This window comes from Alternaria incomplexa (genome assembly GCF_024043165.1).
Source record: "Alternaria incomplexa strain BMP 0042 chromosome Unknown scaffold_2, whole genome shotgun sequence".
Taxonomy (NCBI): Eukaryota; Fungi; Ascomycota; class Dothideomycetes; order Pleosporales; family Pleosporaceae; genus Alternaria; species Alternaria incomplexa.
Window position 1 is genome coordinate 772,632 of NW_026249851.1, and position 21,515 is coordinate 794,146.

The 21,515-nt window shown below is 53.9% G+C and overlaps 8 protein-coding genes across 8 annotated transcripts; 5 read left to right on the forward strand and 3 right to left on the reverse strand.

The window, feature by feature from the left end:
* Positions 1-257: 257 nt before the first annotated feature.
* J4E90_001749 (uncharacterized protein) lies at positions 258-1,127 on the forward strand (the record flags this gene model as incomplete). The annotated part of the gene is made up of 1 exon (XM_051431333.1): positions 258-1,127. The coding sequence occupies one exon, from the start codon at positions 258-260 to the stop codon at positions 1,125-1,127; it is 870 nt and encodes a 289-aa protein (XP_051294467.1).
* Positions 1,128-4,012: 2,885 nt separating this feature from the next.
* J4E90_001750 (uncharacterized protein) lies at positions 4,013-4,984 on the forward strand (the record flags this gene model as incomplete). The annotated part of the gene is made up of 3 exons (XM_051431334.1): positions 4,013-4,283; positions 4,331-4,387; positions 4,440-4,984. The coding sequence occupies 3 exons, from the start codon at positions 4,013-4,015 to the stop codon at positions 4,982-4,984; spliced, it is 873 nt and encodes a 290-aa protein (XP_051294468.1).
* Positions 4,985-7,966: 2,982 nt separating this feature from the next.
* J4E90_001751 (uncharacterized protein) lies at positions 7,967-9,337 on the forward strand (the record flags this gene model as incomplete). Its single annotated transcript, XM_051431335.1, has 2 exons — positions 7,967-8,317; positions 8,375-9,337. 2 exons carry the CDS (start codon positions 7,967-7,969, stop codon positions 9,335-9,337), a joined length of 1,314 nt encoding a protein of 437 aa, XP_051294469.1.
* Positions 9,338-9,728: 391 nt separating this feature from the next.
* On the reverse strand, positions 9,729-10,548 carry J4E90_001752 (uncharacterized protein; the record flags this gene model as incomplete). Its single annotated transcript, XM_051431336.1, has 3 exons — positions 9,729-9,815; positions 9,886-10,255; positions 10,304-10,548. The coding sequence occupies 3 exons, from the start codon at positions 10,546-10,548 to the stop codon at positions 9,729-9,731; spliced, it is 702 nt and encodes a 233-aa protein (XP_051294470.1).
* A 598-nt stretch (positions 10,549-11,146) lies between these two features.
* J4E90_001753 (uncharacterized protein) lies at positions 11,147-11,982 on the reverse strand (the record flags this gene model as incomplete). Its single annotated transcript, XM_051431337.1, has 2 exons — positions 11,147-11,842; positions 11,893-11,982. 2 exons carry the CDS (start codon positions 11,980-11,982, stop codon positions 11,147-11,149), a joined length of 786 nt encoding a protein of 261 aa, XP_051294471.1.
* A 731-nt stretch (positions 11,983-12,713) lies between these two features.
* On the forward strand, positions 12,714-15,628 carry J4E90_001754 (uncharacterized protein; the record flags this gene model as incomplete). Its single annotated transcript, XM_051431338.1, has 2 exons — positions 12,714-14,967; positions 15,048-15,628. The coding sequence occupies 2 exons, from the start codon at positions 12,714-12,716 to the stop codon at positions 15,626-15,628; spliced, it is 2,835 nt and encodes a 944-aa protein (XP_051294472.1).
* Positions 15,629-16,877: 1,249 nt separating this feature from the next.
* On the reverse strand, positions 16,878-18,501 carry J4E90_001755 (uncharacterized protein; the record flags this gene model as incomplete). Its single annotated transcript, XM_051431339.1, has 3 exons — positions 16,878-17,974; positions 18,024-18,195; positions 18,241-18,501. The coding sequence occupies 3 exons, from the start codon at positions 18,499-18,501 to the stop codon at positions 16,878-16,880; spliced, it is 1,530 nt and encodes a 509-aa protein (XP_051294473.1).
* A 1,529-nt stretch (positions 18,502-20,030) lies between these two features.
* J4E90_001756 (uncharacterized protein) lies at positions 20,031-20,811 on the forward strand (the record flags this gene model as incomplete). Its single annotated transcript, XM_051431340.1, has 3 exons — positions 20,031-20,086; positions 20,204-20,416; positions 20,469-20,811. 3 exons carry the CDS (start codon positions 20,031-20,033, stop codon positions 20,809-20,811), a joined length of 612 nt encoding a protein of 203 aa, XP_051294474.1.
* Positions 20,812-21,515: the final 704 nt, after the last annotated feature.

A 21,515-nucleotide genomic window follows, 5' to 3' on the forward strand; every position in this document is an offset into this window, starting at 1 on the left:
GCTCGGCTGGAGGCGTCCATGAGATGGGTGTTGTTGGTGGAGGAAGCGAAGGACATGACAGTTACTGATGTCACCTTGGTGACAAGCTCAGGGGCTTCTATTGGGAGGAGGGCTAACGTATTGTTTGCATGCCGGACGAGGCGTGTGTTGATCATCGAATAGGTATAAGAGACGAAAGGGTAGTCTCTGTCACCTGCAGTCAAGCACCTGCATCTTCAACACCTTCGCTCCTCAGACAATAATCGCCAAACTACAAGATGCTGTCCAAGTCTTTCTCCCTTCTCGCCTTTGGCGCTCTAGCATACGCCCAGGAGCAGGTCCAAGAGGGTGCTCCTGCGCCTGTCGTCCTCGCAACCGCAAAGTCTGGTGTCATTCCCGCTACTCCAACCGCCACTCCATTCACTGGCGTCGACACAATCCAGGGAGCCATCGTCTCTCCCCTCCCGCCTGCGCCTGGCTACCTCCCAGGTGAGACCGGTGGTCTCGAGGGTACTGCAACCGCGTCTTCCAACCAGCCCTCAGCCACCTACCGCGCCACCATGCCAGAGGTGCAATACAACCCCTTCGTTGGCAGCACCATCTCCGGTTCTATCCAAGCTGTGGGTGGTGCAGGCGGTGTCAACTTCACCGTCGACCTGACCAACCTGCCCGACCAAGCGCAATTCGGCCCATTCGCCTGGCACATCCACGCCATGCCCGTCCCCTCCGACGGAAACTGCACAGCAACTATGGGCCACCTGGACCCCACGAACCGTGGCGAGCTCGTCATGTGCGACTCTGCGCAGCCTGAGACCTGCCAGGTTGGTGACTTGGCTGGCAAGCACGGGGGCAAGATCATGACGGAAGGGAGCTTCTCTACTAGCTTTGTCGACCCGTACCTCAGTGTTGAGCAGGGCAGCGCTGGGTTCTTCGGTGGATTGGCATTTGTCTTGCACACTGGCAACACCACGAGGATTACTTGCGCGAACTTTGAGATGGTTGGTGGCAACGGTACTTCTCCCAATGGCACCATGGGCATGCCCAGCCCCACCAGCAGCAACCCAGCTGAGTACACTGGTGCTGCTACCAAGCTTGGTGGAGGTGCTGCTGCTCTTGCGGCCGGTGTCTTTGCCGCGATGATGCTGTAGATAGTGGTGCTATTTGATTGTTCAGTCATAGAACTATACCAATAATGTAATACATGTCCAACACAAATGAATGCGTAGTATCGTGACATGGATCCTGTTGTGAACGGGGTTAGAGAGTATTGCGCCATGTTGCACAAGAAAGAATTTAGACAGAAACTCGACGGAAGTATATAGTGATGCATATCCGTAGGTATTTCTATTAGGCTATAGCCTCCTCAGTACCGCCGGCATCTGTCTTGCTGCCCCATGCTGGGTGAATAGTACTTTTGCACTCTTTGTGGCAACTGTAGTGCGTACATACCCAGTATCTGGGACCACTCCCCAGCCTCCTACCACATTCCAAGACTGCGCACGTCTTCCACTCTCCTCCATCGCTTTTCAATCCCTTCTTCAGCAACCTCACCGCGCTTTCTGCATTTCGCATGGCAAGATCTTCTCTGTCCACCTGACTGCAAATACGACAGAGTCGCCTAGTAGTCTGAGATAGCCTCATCTCCGTGTAGTACGCGTGTCTGTTGAGAAATCCCCAAAACGCTCTTTGATGCCAATTAGAACCGAGCTTTACACAGACGCAGGCTGGGTTTCCCTTCGCTCGACTTCTACGATTGCGAGAATCGCGAACCATGTGTGTATGGTAGCACGATGCGCAGTATGGGACGCAATCCTCGAGATGATGAAGTGCAGGCGCATGTGGCATATAAGAAAACTCTTCACACCCTTCACATATCTGATTCGTGCAGCCCCAGCAGGTGTTCCTCTCGCCAGGGTCGCACGTGTAGCGCCTGAAGATACCGAGTCGGCTTGAGACATCGTTCGAAGGTAGGACTGATTCGCGGACTGATTTTGAGACGGATGATAGGCTGGCGATATCGGTGTAATGCAGATCTTTGGCGACCATGATCAACATGTCGTAGACAGCCAGAAATCGTGAAAGCTCGTTTTGAGTACCACCGCTACCTTGACATGGTAGAACAGTATCACCGCTGTTACTCGCGTGCTTTATGCGCTCCGTCAACATCATTTCGATCTTTTGCTCCGCCCCTATCGTAGCCTTCGTGACGTACCGACGGGCTGATCGCACCGGGGCTTTGAAGTCCATCGGTAGGTAACGGAAGAACAAGATCGGGGTGTAGATCAGAACACCATACACCAAGAGCGCTGGCCACTTGAACATGCAAGCGAAGCAACCCCTGTGCATTTTGAGGATTTCTTTTACCATGTCGAGAATGGACTCGCCGTTCTTTCTCAACTCTAAAATACCAACGGGGAACGCAAGGATACCTATGAACGACACGAGGGCGTACAAAAAGCTGTGGTAGTCAGCAAGGCCCATCTATCCACGAATATACGGCTTACGTTAGCGCAACACCATATTGTGCCTCCTCCACGAATTCCAAGCACATGGCAGTCGAAGTCGCCGTTGTCCCATTGAGTCTTCCGGCAGCAGCGAAAAAGCTCTCATTCGTGCCAATGGGTCGCTGCAATTCGAGGCCCGCTTTGTCGTGACAAGCTTTCGGATTAAGAGGTATGTATCCAACCTGGTAGTTTGTAGCCGTCGCCAGAAAGACGGTAATCGTAGTGTCGACAATCGTGAAAGGTAAGTTCAGTGGAGGGAAGCATACCAGCGCAGGCCACCAACAGGCCAAGTTCCAGATCCATAAGATAAAGCCCCATTTGTCCGCAAGCCTTTCACCAGCTAGCATGGACGTGCCATAGATACCGTCGTGAAGTTCGGGATTGATCCTGATCAACTCGTGGTGGTCGGAAGCGGAGACCCAGTAAATTATCGCGGGTGAGAACAGGGCAAAACGAATAACGGCAATGAGCGCGTTCGAGTTTGTCCAAAAGTAAGAGTGTACTGCCATAATGAGGAAACGAAAGTTTGATGTAGCGGATGGCTTGGTGGGTGTAATCGCGAATCCGTAGCCGGAAGTTCACGACAATTCAATCATTGGAGCCATCGCGAGTTATAAGGTAGATGGTGCCTGGCGCACAAGGCTGAGCGGCTGAGTCTCTGACAGACCTCGGGACGCAAGCCACCACGGCAGTTTCTTCTAGAGGTGTGCATGAAACTGCGGGAAAGAGGTTTGGCGTCGGAGGCTTGTACTGCGAAGCTCTGAATTTCGCGAAGAAGCAGCCGCGGTCAGCCATAATGGCATAGTCGGAAGGCTGCCAAGGTCCGGTGAACAGCAACATCATGACGGGCAAGGCTGTGATTCGGTCATTTGCACGCATGCTCGTATTCGTCACCCCTTGCGAGCGACATCGCAACAGCCTTACTCTCATTCAGATGTGCGAGGCATTCCACGCATGGCGAGTAGTGAATGCGAGTCGCGAATGACGTAGTTGCACCTGCGGGACCAAGCCGGTGCAGAGTTCTCAGTGGCTTTGATCGCACGTTGCCCGTCACGATGCCGCTGTCATTTTGCTAGCAGAAACTATGGGCATATTCAAGGGTGTAGTAAACGGTTGTCGACAAGGTAAGGGTGTCGCGCAAGATGAGGTGTTGAGTTGTGGTAGTGCTTCCCTGGCCAGGCTAGTAGTGCACGGCTCGAACCGCCGCCGGTGGGTCGCGATTTCCATGGCAACGCCGGGTGTTTATCGATGCCACCAGGCTCTCCCACGCCAGCTGTCGGCCAGCTCGAGAAGGTCCAAGCCTGAATCTTGCGGCCCACACAGGTGTAGAATATTGCTTACTCCGCACTTTAGACCTCTTAGCTGCATGTATGTAACCCCCCCTCCCGCCTTCCCCTACCGCCTTCTGCACCTCCAACGCTTGATCTCAACAACATCTGGACTGCATCCTTAGTCGCAGCATATATTAACTCTGGTTGATAGAGCTGTCGCTACTGTTTTTGCACCGGTAAATTCAGACCAATTTCACAATGGAGGCTCTACTCTCCCTCGCATTCGACAACATAGCGTCCAAGGACACGCAGAAGATTCGCAAAGGGTTGCGCCAGATCGAGGGCATGCTGGCGCAAATATGTCTTTCAAGCGGCAAGCCACGAAACTCACCACTGGGTCACCGACGGAACGCCTCTGCGCTCAATTTGGGAGATCAACAACAACCAACGCCGAAGAAGCTGGGGCAGTTATCAGACGATCTTGCCTTTCGCGAGTTCTTTCGGCTGCAAGAGGGATTCGAGTGGAATGGTGAGTTGGGAACTTGCAACAATGCCAGTATATACTAACAATTATAGTTGTAACACGGGTAGCCGACTGTCTGGATCGACTGCTGGGCATGGGAAGCAGTAAGGGTAAGAGGCCCGACTGGAAAATGCCGAACACCAGCTAACCAACTACCGATAGATGGCCAAAACGACATCCTCATCCTCTCCTCGTTATCGAATATCCAGGGTCTTCTCCTGCTGCATCCACCGTCGCGCATCATCTTCGGTCGCGAAGTTTACATGAACGTCCTCCTCGACCTGCTCGACCCCTACAACTGCCCTGCCATCCAATCCCAAGCCCTCCTCGTCCTAGTTACCGCGCTTCTTGCGACACCACAGAACACGCGAGTGTTTGAGCATATGGACGGCCTGCTCACCGTGACTAGCCTGTTCAAGGACGAAGAGACTACACAAAACGTCAAAGTCAAGCTGCTGGAATTCCTATACTTCTACCTCATGCCCGAAATGCCAGTCTCTAGCCCGCAACGGAGTCCTAGCAAGCTGACCAATGCTTTCGAGCGGCGGGGAAGCACTGCGACTGGCGACGATGGTGGAGGTGCGGCCAGAAAGCACATTCGGTCGCAAGAAGAGAAGCAGAATATGCTGGGACGGTACCTCCCCAACGTGGATGACCTTGTCGAGGACCTCCAAGAGACCGCACCGTTCAACAGCGTCGCGTGCTGAGAGTCCCATCAGCGCCACCAGTCATCACCGTTGATGACTACACACATTTCCTTTGTTCGCCAATTTGGCCTGCTCATATACTGTTACCACTATACCTTCCCTTACTGTTTTGTTCTGTTCAGCGAGGCGTCAAGGAAACTCGGGATTATTGTAACCATGCGTCTCCTACCCCACAGCTAACGCTGGTCTCCTTTTGTGTTTGGCATTTTTTGCAAATTGGAAAGACTCGTCGCTTCATTGCGTATCGCAGCCGATACATTCGCTGTACATCATGTTCGCCATGCATTGCATGGTACTCGGGCGTCTCTGGTAGGCCAGCGTTCGTCTCTGAGTGGTCGTTAAGACGGACTACACCTTAGTCCGGCTCTCATTAAATTAAATAATATCACAATGTCACATCTGACTTTGTATGTTCGACGTCTAGTGTTGCGTTGAGCCATTGTGGGTTGAGACCAGTGGGGTGGTCAAGGTCTGTGGGGTGCGCCGCTTGCTTACGTGCATTTCAGTACGGTATGCTAATGCACGATGTTCCCAAGTTCGTGCAGCGTGTATAACACAAGGACAGGAGCAGTAAATGCTAATGCCATGATTAATCTATCAGGTCCACGCTACAACGAGCTAGGAAGCTGACAAAGACAGCGCATTATTTCCAGCTCCTGTACTCATGACTTGTACGACTGATCTGGCTCAAAGAAGGCATCTAGCGATGAGTAACCAATATCTTCAGCCTCAGACATGCAGACTGTGACGAGCCAGAGCTAGTGGCAAAGAGAGAGCATTCGTATTTGGACCACTGCCAGCGATTTTGGGAAGTTACACCACATGAGTCTTCGAACCGTCCCAATACTTCCTGCTTGCATGAACAAAGTAATCGTGAGATGATGTCGTATTGCTAATGCATGGTTCTGCACTGCAAGCAGAATCGCGTGGATCACAACATCTACGCGGATCGGTATAAAACATCATCTCTCTTCCTGCCAAACATCCAGCATCAAATTCTACAGATCCGTTTAATCCTCCTCAGGCCAGAATTCACACGCACAATGCAGTTCCTCTACGCCCTTCTCCCCCTCATCCCCCTCGCAGCCGCAAACGGCCGCATTCGCTTCACGTCCTTCGACCACCCTGGCTGCGCAGGTTTCGAGGAGACGTACGATCTCAATCCTGCACCGGTGAAGGGGAACTTCCCAGGTATGACCCAACACTCAAGCGGTGATTGCATGTTCTAAATCCTTCCAAGGACCTCGCGGATCTATCAATATGATAGTTACGTCTGCAGGATGCCATCTCACGCTTTACACCGGCCCCAACCAGTCGTCGCCCAATGGCAGCCCTATTAGATTCGACACTGGTGCTGCGGTTTGCTGGTCGAATGGGGGTGGGTTTGAGGATTACCTTAGCTTCGGCTACTACTGCGATTAGATGATGGCGAGACGAAGAGATGAGGACGAGGATTGGTGGGGATTGTAGTTTTGCTGAGCCGCTCTTTTCTCGGTAGATTGGGTCTGAGAAAAGGAGGAATGTAGAGTAGTAAAAGCCGAGATCAGGACAATGCATCTCTGTTGAGCTTCGAATGATTTGCTTCAGACTTGAAAGGTCATGTGGGCTCTCCGGACCTATGGCCTGCCCAGGCTGTGTTCTCCGGTTCTCGTTGATATGTGATGATGGTACATTTTCCGAAGGGTGTTGGGTGCCTATGTTATCTGCGCGGGTCCGTTCATGCGGTCATGCTTTCCAATATGGTTTTCGCAAACTCCTGATCAATGCTGACGCAACTGAGTCGCAAGCATACCTAGGTATTGCTCGGGTGTGATTCGCTGCTATAGTTTGTGAGAACCCTGGGAGAACGACGTGCTGAGGAGACCGTGCAGCATGATGGCGGTAGAGTTCTATACGTGAACACTATACAAAGAAACTGTTTCAACAGTATACGGAGCGTCCGGGGGCAGATAGAGGCGACAAGACGCCCAGGTGTGGATGATTCGTCGAGACCGTGGACTATACACCACGCAGCTGCGGTGAAGATTGTGCAGTTCAGAAACGATCAGTGCCAATGCGATCTCGTACTCGCGCGTAAACGTATCGGCACCGGCAAGACGCGAGACTCCGTACCCACTACGGGAGATTATCTTGATCGAAATCGAAGATTATGCGCATCTACCAAAGCAGCTTAGTGCCGGTACTGGGCGGAAGCTAAGCCTACGGACGACAGTCGCGTGTTCATGTGAGACCGACCACGATATTTCGCAACCAACAGGACTCCGCCGCGCGAAGGCGTCAATCCTCGCCCATGATGCGCGCATTACAACTGGGACGAAATCTTGCTGCTGGACGCATTCTTGACGTCCGCGGGCGCGATAAGTACTTGGGACCGAGCATTGCTGTCAAAACTCTGAAATGTCAATGACGCAACATGTAGCAAATGATGTGCGAGCACGCGACACTAAGCAAGCAGTCACATCGGAAGGCCGGCTCCTTCTGCACCCAGCAGGGCCACGCCGCACCAAATGCCATGGCAGCGCAGCTTCGTCCGAACGTCCGCTGCCCTGTCCGTGGCTGCTGTGGCTGTTTAGTCACTCTACGCATGCCGTGCGTTCCGCTGACTTCACTACGCGCCATGCGCCCTGCCTCTAGTTTAGGATGTAGCCCTCGGCATCGGCCAGTCTTCTTGCCTGTTCCTTGGTGCGAAGACTTCTGGGCTTGTCATAGCTAACATTTTTGTTCTTGAAACACCCACGAGTTCCTCACCTCTACCTTTCGCAAGCCAAAGCAGAAGGTACGATACAGTGCTGCGTCAGGACCTCCGCGCATAGATTCCCGGATCGACCGGCTAGCCAAACACTACCGCCATCCCTACAAATATACTCAGTTCCTCTGGGTAATCGTATTGGAGTTGAACCCCCGGGAAGCATACTATTGCTCAAACATCGCGCGACCGCCCATACCACCTATACATCGCCGCCTCGCGCGTAGTCCCCCACCATGGGCGCAGGAGCCTTCATAGAACCACTCGTGGTAGTCACCCTGCTCTTCGGAGGTACATGGGTAAACCGAAACACCGAATACCGCCTTATTGGTCGGCGGAGAGTATACCAAAACTCGCCGCGGTCAAGTTCTCCAGATTCCGGTCGATCTAGTCCGTTGTCGAGCGCGTCGCTTCTCGCCAATGTCGACGAGGAACCCAAATGGAGGAAACGAGAGGTGGTAGTCCTGGGTATGAAGAAGGAGGTCATGAGCCCGAATACCAAGAGGTTCCAGGATTACTTCCTCAGTCGACTGCTGAAGAAGTTTCCCTTCCTTGTGGAGGCCTGGTATTGGGCGCTGATCTACTGGGTAAGCAAACGCGCGAGTACTATACATCTTCTCTGCAGAGATGCTGACTTTCTTCAGGTGTACCAACTAGGTCGCGCATTCTCCGCAGTAACCATGGTCGAAGGCACCGTTAACGTCGCTCGCCGCCACGCCCTCCAAATCATCCACCTCGAACAGAAACTACACATCTTCCTTGAACTCGACGTTCAAGCGTGGTTCCTGAAGCACCCCTTCCTCCTCCACTGGACGAACCGCACATACTCCTTCATCCACATTCCAGGCACAATCCTGTTCCTGGTATGGCTTTTCTACTACACTACAACGCGCAAACGAATCGATCTTCCCCTCCACAACAAGCCAATGGGCGAGGCAGATGGCAGCCCTGCAGGACCAATGCTGTATGCTGCCAGGCGCAGAACGATGGCCACTTGCAATCTGATTGCATTCATCGTTTTCACCCTCTGGCCATGCATGCCGCCGCGTCTGCTCTCCGACCCCGAGGTTCCCGGCTCCGTAGGCAAAGAGGCGCGTAGCTACGGTTTCGTCGATACTGTTCACGGCGCGGAGGGCGAAAGCAGCGTGTGGACGCAAAACAAATTCTGCAACCAATACGCTGCCATGCCTTCCCTGCATTTCGGGTACTCGCTCCTCATCGGCCTAACCATCATGTCGATTCCTCTTGCTCCTCAGCACAACCGATCCCGCACCGTTGCTCTCACCATGGGTCTGCGTATGCGTCTCCCGTCGGCCCGCCGTATGCTCTGCATCTTCTTGGGTGTCGCATACCCTGCTATCATCCTGGTCGCCATCGTTGCTACCGCGAACCACTTCATCCTCGATGCCGTGGCGGGTGCCATGGTCTGTGGACTTGCATGGACTGGCAACAGGGTGCTCTTGAATTTGCTACCACTCGAGGACTACTTCCTATGGTGCGTGCGCATTCAAAAGCCTGTGCGCAAGGCCGTCCACTGGGACGGTGACGAAGATGAGAATGACTACGGCCATAAGAGGTTTGGCGCTAAGGGCGTCATCGTCGATTAAAGGCTGCGGACTGAGAGTGTGGAGGTAATGGATCAGTAATGTCAAGCATTGGGTATCGGCGTCTGACCTGGGTCGGGTACTTGGGTAATGAGGCGGCATGTTCACTTGTGACTCTCTCCATTTTTTGGGTATACAGAATAGTTTGATACCCTTGGCTAATCAACATGTTGTAATTCGATACTTGTTTGATGGAAACCGGTGTCATGAACGAAGCGTGGTTTCTAATGTCACTGATTACTTTTGGTCCTCATCGTCATCTTGGTACCACCCTAGGTGACCATACTCCCATCACATGTGACGAAGTGCTCCAGCAAACCTCTGCCGCGACCCCTCGTCCAACTTTCAGGTCCCAGCTGCCATGCTCTCTGCCCGGTTCGAAAGAACGATAAACTCAGGCCGCCCCCTCAGGAGGAGTGATGGGATGGCCTGTGAGCTTACTCCTCCACCCCATGATGAACGAGCAATTCATAATCTTTTTCTATAATCACAATACAATTAGCAAAACCGACTTCTAAGACGCGCACAACCCAGAAAAGGAAATCACTTACCCTAGTCTTCTCTCCGCCTCCATTACAATCAAGCTTCGGTGCACTCCACAAACCCGTCCTGCACTCGCCACACCTCTTCCACGACTCGCTGTCGTTCCAATCGCAGTGGAAATCATCGCCGTTGTCGTACGAGAAATGCAGGTTGCTGTTTTTGTAATCGAACGGTCCGATCAGGAACGCCCAAGGGTATCCCCCGATGCCGTGATCAACCTGGACGGTATTGCCCTTCGCGAGCGTATACGCCCACACGTAATCCATGTTCTTGTATACACCGCGGGCTTGGATGGTGTTGTCCGGGAGGCAGTTCTCAATGACTTGGAAGTAAAAGGGGAGGATGACGATAGGTTCGGGGTCGCCGGGGCGCGAGGTTCTGTAAGGAAGGGGGCGAAGTTAGCAAGTGTCTCATATCAGTTTGTACGTGGATGTGACGTGCTCGGTTACTAAAGGGATTTTGTCGCGGGCGTTTTGGTAGTTGTCTTCAGTAGTTGCAGTTGATTCTGAGGTCGTGACAGTGGGGACTGGGTCGGCGTCTGAGTAGAGGGGTATATCGGAATTGTCAATGCCGAGGGCGACGATATGGGATGGCGACGTGGGCTGCCGAGGTGCAACGATGGCGGCGGCGATGGCGCTGAGAGCGAGCGACAAGACGACGAGGAGCTTCATGATGGAAAGAGAGGCCGCTACGCTGAGATAATTTGAGAGCTTTGAAGCACTTGCAGTAGGTATACTACAATCGTTGCTGGGAGTTGAACGCGAACGCAATGAGCATGGAAACAGAGTGAAAATCACTAGAATTTATATGGGCGAGCATATGTCAGACACTCACGCGAGAAGTTTGTGTGAAAACGGATAGAAGGAAGCACACGGACCTTGGACGAGCAAGCAGTCGTGGTCGTGGATTAGGTAGTATAATTGCGGGTACAACATGGAGGAAGAATTCCATTGGTGCCCATCAGATCCAGGCACACGCTGTTGCAGGGACGAAGCGTCCTGGGTTCACACGTGAACGTGATAGAGCCTAATCAACAAACGAAAAGAGGATTGGAATCCGGGTCTTACATCGGAAATATTACAAAGAGTATACATAATATTGTTGTGTACATGCAACAGCACTTAGGGTATAGTTTTAAAGAGAGTACGAGCAACCGCCAACGCCAAATGCGCAATGCACAATGCATGAAATGCAGCAGTGGTCTGACAACAGTACTGGCATGCTGTAATAGGAAACGACGCTAGGAAAAGAGACATAAAGAAGTACTCATCAACGTCTGCTGCTCCTAGTGTTGTTGCGGCTAGGCCTGTCGTCCCGGCGCGATCTTTGGGGTTGGTTGTCGTACCGTCCGCCCATTTCTTCGTCGTGAACACGCCCTCCACCGTAGGAACGTTGAGGGTGGCGAACATCGTCATGGTCGTCCTCAAAGGTGTTGCGTCGCTCATCAATCTCATCGTCAAAGTCGACATAGACAGAAGCAGGGCGCGGGCGTCGTTCTCTGGGGAGCTTGGAATCTCTGTCTGCGAGCTCCTTGGGCTTGTAGAGCTTGTCGAGGTGCTCTTCGAGAAGGCGCACGTTCTTGCCGTTGGCCTTGACAGCTGCGTCGGCAAGATCGCCAATGAAGGGAACAAGGCCGATGAGGAAGTCAAAGGCGACATTGAACAGCATCATGATAAGGACGCTGGCTGGCAGTCCGCCTTCCACTTTGCACATGTTGCGAACGAGGTTCAAGGCCAAGGCGGAACCTGCGGCGTCACCCACGGCTGGGGCGAGGCCAATGACAGAAGACCAGCCAAATCGGATTCCCATAAAGGTAAAGAGAGCGTAGTCGAGCCTGTATGCGGACTTGCGGGCTTTGGCTAAGACAACGCAATCATTCTCGGGAATGTAGCTGGGGATGTCCTTCTTGACTTTCTTCATCTTGTGGGGCCTCTTTGGGTCTGGCTGCAGTGCGTAGTAGGGGTCCTGGGGTACAATGAGTTTGCGCACGTCGAAATGATAGAAGGTTCACTTACGTAGGGTCCAGATACGTCCTTGGACTTGTACTTTTCCATCTCCTTGCCCAGCGCCTTCTTCATGGCGTACTTAGCGACCATGCCTGCCATGTTGGGTGGTGTTGCTGAGGTAGTTCGTGATGTAAGGGGAGTTGTATGAATACAGGTATATGAGACCGTCCAAGAGGCCTTATATGTTCGTGTTGTTCGAACGGTGTCGCTTTACAGTGCGCGGTGGTGCGGCTGTCTCAAAGCGCGCGTGTTGTGTGGTTGGCCAACGGCGCTTCTCCTGGGAAAATGTGAAACGGGCGCGTCGCTGCCCTATGTATAGCTGGCGGGCGACTGGCAACGAACAGAGTATGATTGAGCTGTGAAGAACAAGAAGCAGCGGCAGAGCGAAGACGACGGGCCTACTTATCGCATCGAGGTGCGCTGGCGGTGAGTCGCTGTAGCTGCCCAGGTCCAGGTGCCCTGATTCTGTGACGCGATCCCAGACAGGAACGTCATGGCCTGGGTCGGCCGCTCCTTCTTTCGCCTGCGCGCACAGCCACAGCCGCCACACCTGTGTCGATCGCTCTTGCCGACAGCCACAGCCCAACTCTCCGATAGGCCTTTGACAACACATCAACAACACGTCCACCCGCTCCCCCCACATTCTTCGGCATTCTTTGCGGCTGTGCAGCCTCGCAGCAAACAACCTCTCCCTCATCTAGACCCGCTCGCTCCTGCCCGCCGCCCGCGACGCGCGATAGCTGGCTGACTGGCGCCCGAGCGCTCCCCACCACTCTCTGCGACGCAAGCTCAACGCGGCATGCTCGACACGGGCCAGACACACACCCACCATGACAAACACAAACAGATCACTAGTTGACTGGCTGGACGACCTCTGCGTGCGCTTCATCGTCAACCTGCCCAATGAAGAACTCCAGTCGGTGGAGCGAATATGCTTCCAGATCGAGGAAGCCCAGTGGTTCTACGAAGACTTCATCCGTCCGCTCGACCCCAACAACCTGCCCTCGATGCACCTGCGCAAGTTCTCCCAGCTCATGTTCCAGCACTGCCCGCTCTTCTCCGCCTACTCGGAGGAGCTGCACCAGCAGGCCTACGAGCAGTTCCTCGCCTACAAGACCCGCGTCCCGGTGCGCGGCGCCATCATGCTCAACGAGGACATGACACACGCCGTGCTAGTCAAGGGCTGGAAGAAGGGCGCCAAGTGGAGTTTCCCGCGCGGAAAGATCAACAAGGAAGAGACGGATCTCGACTGCGCCGTGCGCGAAGTCTGGGAGGAGACAGGCTACGATCTGCGCGAGGCTGATTTGGTCGAGCCCGACGAGCACATGAAGAAGATCACCGTCACGATGCGCGAACAGAGTATGATGCTGTACGTCTTCCGCGGCGTGCCCATGGACACATACTTCGAGCCGCGGACCAGAAAGGAAATCTCCAAGATCGACTGGTACAAGCTCACGGATCTGCCCACTCTGAGGCGCAAGAACCAGGTGCAGCAACAGCAGGGAAATGGAAACGATCTGATCAAGGAGAGCAACTTCTACATGGTCGCGCCGTTCTTGGGGCCTTTGAGGCAATGGATAAAGCAGCAGCACAGGCTTGGGCGGCAGAGGCAACGGAACAGCGCGCACGCTGCTCCGGCACCTGTGGCAGGGACTGATGACGAAGACATTCAGAACACGCTCTACGAGACTACGGTCAATCAGGCAGCGCCCGTCGCCGACGCCCAGGTGGCCGACAACTTTGCGGAGATGGTGGCCCGGTTAGGTCGCGGACACCGCCCGAGCGACTCGTTACCAGAGTTATCAAACGAGCATCAGGCACCACAACAGAGTCAAGACCCAGCGGAGGCACTCAAGCGTCTCCTTAGTGTGGGCATGCAGTCACCGCCGGTAGAGGCCCCCAGCCAACCACCACCCCAAGGAAACCCGCTCCTGGCTCTATTCAAGCAGGGCAACAACCAGCATGCAGAAAACCAACAACCTCGGACGCCGTTTGAGCAGATGATGCCCCCGCCCATGCAGCCGTCAAGTCCCCATGGTCAGCATGGTCCACGGCCACCGCAGATGGGCAACATGGGGCCTCCACCGCCCTTCTTCTCACCACACCAAGGTATGCCTTTCCGAGGGCATCCAGGTCACATGAATGGAATGCAACCACCACCACCACATATGTCGCCTCATTTCATGCACCAGCAACCACAGCCGCAGCAGCAGCAGTCCATGGTTCCACCTCAGCCTCCAAACATGCAACAAGCGTTTGATCAGCACAATCTGCGGCCCCAGTTCCAGGAGATGGGCGATTCACAGTTCGCAGGCGGAAACGGAAGGCCAGCGATACCATCGGCGTCCAATTTGCCCGCACCAAATCTGAATGCGCATGCACTCGGATTGCTGAATTCATTCAAGAACGAGAATCAGCAACCCACTTTCCCACCGTCGCCTCAGACCACAATCGCCGCTCCATTGCACCGAAGCTCGCAAACAACGCCCAGGATACAGCATCCGCTACCTCAACATAGACCGCATGGGCTCGTATCGCCACAAGCACAATTCGCTCCGAGTCCGCCGCAGTTTCAATCACCACCCATCAGCTCGGCTTTCGAACCCGAACAACCAAAGCCAAGAAACGCTCATCAAGATTCATTGTTGAATCTGTTCCGGCCTACCCCGCCACTGGCAAGCCCGGATCCCGCACCTGCAGAGCTGTCTGCGCTCCCCACAACACCAGGCTATGTGTCCGCGCAACCTGTCGCAAACCCGTCTAGACAGCCCAATGCCGCTCTTCTTGCCGTCTTCAATGCTCCGTCTAGCAAGGCCAATATGACGTCCGCTACTGTGAGCGGGCCAGTGAACGCGCCAGACTTCGACACCATGAAGAAGAACAGGCAGCCGACGAACAGCAGTTCACGCGGACCCTCGCCAGCCACGAACATGCCTTTCATGCCTCAGCAGATACTCAAACGTGCGCCGCAAGCTTCGCCTCAACCTGCACCACCGGCCGAGGTCTCTGGATCACCGCGAATTGCTTTCCAGCCTCAGATTCTGAAGAGACCTCAACAACAGTCAAAAGCGCCAGGACCAGCAGGTACGTTCATCCTCCCGTGCTTGCCTGTTTCTGGCAGAATGACGGACCTGTAGATGAGACTAACAACTGTTTAGGTACAGGAGAGAAGACGACACCGCATGCACAAGGCTTGCTAGACATGTTCAAGGGCTCATCACCGAAGCCTCCGCCGACCCTACCAGCAGTCTTGCCGTCTCGCTCACCCGTCCCTCCGCCCATTTCTGGCATGGACCGTCGCGAATCCGTCCCCTCGGAGCAGAAGAACGCATTGCTCTCGCTCTTCGGCAACAAACCGTCACCATCTCCGAAACCCCAAATGCAGAGCCCAGTGCCACCGGCCCGATCTCCTCTCCCACCGACTCCAAAGACGTCCATGTCCGGCCTCGTCAGCCCTGTCAGTCCACTACCAGCGAACGGCAGTGTGAGTGCAACCAGTCCAGAAGGAATGGCGAACAGAAGTCGCATCAGCAGCATCGGAGACGGAAAAGCGCCTAGCATTGTAATACCGCCAATTAGTCACCCAGCCGACGCAGGCATCAGTCTAGAGCAGAACGATGGTGTCAGTCTAGCCGGGCTGGGTGCCGGTCAAGCTAGAGCGGGAAGCGCAAGCGGAGGTAAGAGTCCCGTTGATAAGAGTTTCTTGCTGGGTTTCTTGGAAGATGTGGCTAGACGTGGGCGCTAAACAGTGTCCTCTGTCACATTATTGCATTGCTCTGGGCGTTTTTGCATTTCAAGGTGGATTATGAGTTATTCAGGGTTAGCTGACCGGACAGCAATTGGGACTATGCGTCAAGATCAATCGGGTTATGATTCTATTGATATGGCTTGGACATTATTTGCTTAGTAGAAGTATGTACGGCTAGCAAAACACAAGTACGAATCCTAAGGACGCTCTCAAAACTGTCGGAATAATGTCCGAACAAATCTATCCCTTGTTCCCAGTCTGTGGTTTCCGTCAGATGCATCTGCCACCCGCACTGCTCCTCACAACCCCAACGCAACCGCCCAACCTTCCCGTCCGCGGCCTTGTCGTCCGCACAGCAGTAACAGCCCGCGGACTCCATTTCCGCTTTCCACGGCAATAATTTCATGAACCCCAGACACACCTGAAACGCGTCCCGCTTTGTCAACCTACCGACGGGACGTCATGCTATTCCATGCTAACGCCCTCCATGTCAGCAAGACGCGTCTCAGCTAGTCAAATACCCTCGGCATATCGGTAAACCGGTTATCTGATCGGCGTGACGTCCCTACATACTACTACCCTGGTCGTCGGCTTGGTAAATGCGAGATCGTGCCAAGTCGGAGGTTATGAGCTTACTTTTCGGGAGGTGGAGGTGGGAGTGAAGGGGCACGGGTGTCTTTTTAACCTGGTACAGTAGTATACGAGCCTGCTATATGCTGTCATCGTGCTATTTGTGACGATGGTGGGGATTTAGTTGGGATGGGCTACGTCACGCATACACGAATGCACTCGAGCACAGACACGGGAACGAAACATGGCAATGGGTTCTTCAGGTGAAGAAGAAACCCCGAATTTGTTGGTTATTACTAAGTAGATGGCGAGAGGAAGATGACTCTACGGGATATTTCGATAGCTCAAGCTAAAAAGGCGGACAAAGTTGCAATGTACAAAAGGATAGACAGATAGGTGAATAGCGCAGAGGCTTTGACCGGGAACAAAGTTGAGTGGAAACAAGAAGTTTGTTATAGTTGTCTCGATCCTGGTTTCCGGTGGTGAACTGCTTGTTTGTTTGTTTGCCATCCCGTTTTGTCCCGAACCCCCAAGTCCCCCTGATGCCGCGCTCGGAAATGCAAGAAAACGTGCTGATGCTGGAGAAGTGACGACGCTGACGGGGTACTGGTAAGGAAATATGACTTGATTGTACAGGTTAGACACGAAGTGGTTGACAACAGTGGCTCAGTGATGCTCATAGGGCGACATTATCCCGTCCCCTATCCAAGATCTCAGAAGGAACAGCGCTGCGTGTGCTGAAGCGCACTTCCGTGCCTGGGTGTGCCTTGAAGATTGGGGCCGTTGTCTGGGTATCGTGTCTCTGGTGCTTGATGTCCCTTCCTACTAGACCGCTCTTGCTGCCATTGCGGCTCAGACCCGCAGCACTCGGTTGCCTGGTTATGCCACTTGCGTTCTTGGGGACGGAGGACGGTAGGGCAGGCATCTCGGGAACCTCGTCTTCAGAGTATGTGGTAGACTGCGTCATGCGGAACTGCTGCTTGAGCCGTTGTTCCTCGACGCGGTTGGATTGCTGGTTCACCCAGGAGTCGACAGTGCGGAAACGAGGAACGGAAGATCGCGTGGTCATGAAGCTATCACGGCCAAGGGGCTGAGTAGCAGTGTCGCGAGAGGGGTCGTGCGGGGTTTGAGGAGCTTGGGAGTTTGTCCAGCTGAATCTGCTGGCCATGCCACCACCAGCGGCTGCGGCAGCTGCGGATGCACCGCCAAAACCGGGTCGTTGAGAGATTGAAGGACGGTTCGACAAGAACTGACGGAATGACGGAGGTGGAGGCAGGTTTCTAGTCTGCTCCTGAGGTTCAGGGTATCGCAGCGACTCTTCGTCACCATCCAAAGATCTGGTGTTGCGAGTCGAGTTACTTTGCCGTCGCCCCTCTATGGGCAAAAGCGGTGATGAGGGTGTTGCACTGTCATTTCGACGATGCGAGTTTGCACGCGACGGTGTGTCATCGTAGAAGCTCATGTTTCCATCCCGAGTCGGAGGCTGGTTGAAGCTGTCGCTTCGCTCGAGGTCTCGCAATCGTTTCTGCGAAGACAGCGAACTAGATCGTACAGGTGCGACTGTCGGCTGAGGCGCGCGGAAAGAGTCGTTCATGCCATACGCGTATCCATCATCGAACTGCTTCTTATCCTGACCGTATCTCGATGGTGGTGGAGGTGGGGGTCCGCGACGGAGCTGCTGCTTGCCTTGCTGAATTACGTCCTTGAATGTAAGACCTCGTTTCTTCATTGTGTACATGGCGAGAACGACCATGACAATGATGATAGTCGCACCTGGAGTATGTCAGTATACATTTCAAGAAGCACCATGACTTCAACGTACCGATTGAACCAGCAGCTATGAGCAGGTGCTCAGTCGTCTGGGAGATGGGACGGTCATGATGGGGTCTGGGCGGTGGCATGGCAATCACGATGGTCTCCGTGGGGTCACTCTCAGCCAAGGCAGGTGTCGTAGCCTCTGGCTCCAGACCACTGAGAGTCATTGTGACCAACATCTGCGCTTGTTAGTCAAGTCCATATTTTGGCGCGATGCCGCTTACTGCTGCACTTCCGGACGGTATCATAAGCGAAGGTGTTGTCATAGGCGTCATGGTCGGGTTCTCGGGGTAATCGTCGTCATCAGAGTCGCTGTCGTAGTCTCCATCTGTAGGGCTTGGCTCCTGACGTCTTGCTCGTGATAGTCGGTTCAGCGTGGGCGTAGGCTCGTCTTCCACCAACTCAATCTCGTTCTCAACACCGTCTCTTTCCACTACAACATAATCCACCTTGTCGTAAACTCCACGGCGCCATGGAGCGGGCATTGCGTTCGGTATGCGATGGCGTCAAATAGGGAAAGCCCCTCTCAATCTTCCAGCGTCTCGATTTCTCCACCAGACATAATCCGCAAACTCGTCCAGCGATGTAAGGTTGTCGTGATCGAAGGTAGTGTTTGAGTCGAAAGCCTGTAGGACCGCGACCAGCGTAGTCGATAGGAAAGGGTGATGAGCGAATGTATGTAAGTGATTAGCAACAAGCCGGCCTGCGGAACGAAGGACAGAAGGGAAAGCAAAGTCAGCAAAGGTGCAACGAAAGGCTGGGCGAACGCTCAAGACGAGACACGTTCATGCGAATAGCGGGAGGGGTGGGATATGAGCGCGCATGAATGACACTAGCAGTGAGTCGCTGCTGGTCCCATGTCAGTTTGGGGAGACGCGAAGATGTGGATGCGCCGCTATGATCATTACGGAGTGTTTAGCAGCAATTGCGATGCCGGCAGTGATCCAAATGGCGAGATTCCATAACCCTGAATGCGCTTAATTACCCTCAATGGGGTAAGATATACCATGATCGAGAACAAAATGCTCGTGCAAGGTTTGGGGGGCTGTCTTAAAGTCGTCTCAGGGCGCCATGGTCAGGTTTCAGCTCCCGTTTCCGGGGACGATCAAACGCCACAGGGGTTGAGTCGTGAGACCGACGACCGACGTACAGATATTGGATGTCGAAAGCCCAATGTGAGGTTTAGTAGAGCTTAATCCCTTTGATAATTCCCCGCATATTACAAGATGCTCTAGGATTCGGCCAAATGCGCGATGTCGTACAGCCTGCATATGACGACGCCACACTTAGTCCGCGGGCAGAGCCTGCTGCGCCTCGGATGGCGTGGATTGCTCTTGGGCTCCACAATGTGCCTTTTCCGGTAGCGCGATGCGGCGGTGCTGGGGACCAGACTCTCGCGAGAATCCGGCCGAAGCCAATTTCTTGGGTGGACAAGAGGCACACAGTGTTTCGCAAGAAGGTTTGGTGGGCTTGCGGAAGAGAGTGTTTCCTGAGGCTAGCCAAGCCTGCCTTGCCGCGATCGCTCTCTAGGATGGTCAGTACATCTCGATTGGAAACAATAAAAGGCAAGTCGCATTACGTCAACATGCGCAGCGCTCGAATTGCGCACCGCTAGGAATTGCACGACGGATGATGCGGCGTTGAGTCGTGGGCGGTTCGCTCGCGCCGAACTGGCCGTGGCTGCCGGACGAGCTTGACCTCTGGGTGGCTGAGGCTGAGTGCAGCCCGAATTCGCTGCGTGTGCGGTGCTCCGCCCCCAAGGACGCGATGAATTGTTCAGTCATCGGATCTGGTAGTCAGCAGATCTTGTTGGGTGCTGCGGCAATAGGCCTGGTGGGCAGTATAAGACTCTGATGTTCCTGTTGTGACGCTCTTGCCTCATTCACACATCAACCCGTATCCCGTATTCCGTACTCGCCCCCAATCTTACGTCAACCACCCCTCAATCGACCCCTCATCAGCGCAACACCAGCGTCTACCCACCTTTCCTGACCTACAAACCCACACACGCATCATGTCTGGCCCTTACGATCAATACAACCAGGGCTACCAGCAATACCCGCCCCAAGGGTAAAGTAGCCGCCACGAATAGCTCTTAAGATATCTTGCTAACTTATCACTAGTATGTAGCTCCCTTGCTATACTTTGCAACGCAGTTCTAACTCATCTTATTATTCGTGCTAACAGCTTAATAGGCCAATACCCTCCCCAACAACAGGGCTACGGACAACAGGGTGGCTACCCGCAACAAGGCTACCCACCTCAGCAAGGCCAGGGCTACTACGACCAGCAACAGCAAGGCTACCAACAGCAAGGCTATAACCAGCAGTATGGTGCGCCTGCTCACGGCGGCTTCCAGCATGGCCAGCAAGTAGCGCCATACGACCAGCAACAGCAAGGGTAAGAGAGGATACTTTACAATGCAGCTGTCTCTGTACTAATTCGATTACAGATATGGTCAGCAACAGCAATACCCTCCACAAGGCCAGTACCCTGGTCAAGCACCATCAGGACAGTTCCCGCAGCAGGGCGCATACGCTGCAGACCAGTACCCGCAGGGCCACAATGCGTACGGCCAGCCGCAGCAAGGACAGCAATACGGCGCCACAGACCCCAATATGCAGGCTGAAGGCGACCGAGGCCTCATGGGTGCTCTAGGTGGCGGTGCAGCTGGCTACTTCGGAGGCAACAAGATGGGCGGTCACGGCATTATTGGAGCCATAGCAGGTTCCATCCTTGGTTCAAAGCTCGAGGACAAGCACAAGAAGCCGAAGCACGGCAACGGTTACCACTAGAAGGGGAAGACAAGGACGAAGTCTTTGGGTTAATGCCTTTTGTTTTGCTTCAGCAATGGGTGGCTCGCTCTCTTTCACGGCGTTTAGGATGACCGTCACGACTTTGGGTATTGGGTATGAATAGGCATCTCTAGAATGATAGGCAGTCACGAATCAATACGTTTCTAATAGACGCTATGATCTCTCCACTTGCACATTAAAGCGAAACAATCTTGGACGCTCCAGTGAACGTCATGTCTAGAACTGTGATCTTGTGGACGGGAAATTACATCGAGCGGGCGTTGAAACACGCCAACGTGCGAAACAATCTCACTCAGCCAGGCTGCATATTTGGGGCATTTTTCAACGGCCCGATAGACAAACAGCCCCAGCCGGCGTATATTGTTTGATGCACGCGCACCAATCTCGACATGGTGTATCGACTTCAGCCATTGTTCGGTAGATGTTTCCGATCTGCGCGTTCATCGTGAAATGGTGGTTGTAAACGCGCAAGGCATAGAACATCTTGGCCTCCGTTCGGGATTGGAAACAGCGGAGATTTCAATGGGATCTGAGATGCTGCATGTCCGAATGTCCGAGAGAGTTGAAGGGTAGGGTCGTATTGTTCTTCAGCCACGTGATGGTCTTTGGGAAAACCTCGGGACTCGACACGCCTAGGAAGGTGCTATCGATTGTCAACTTCCAAGGTTGGAAGCGACTGCCAC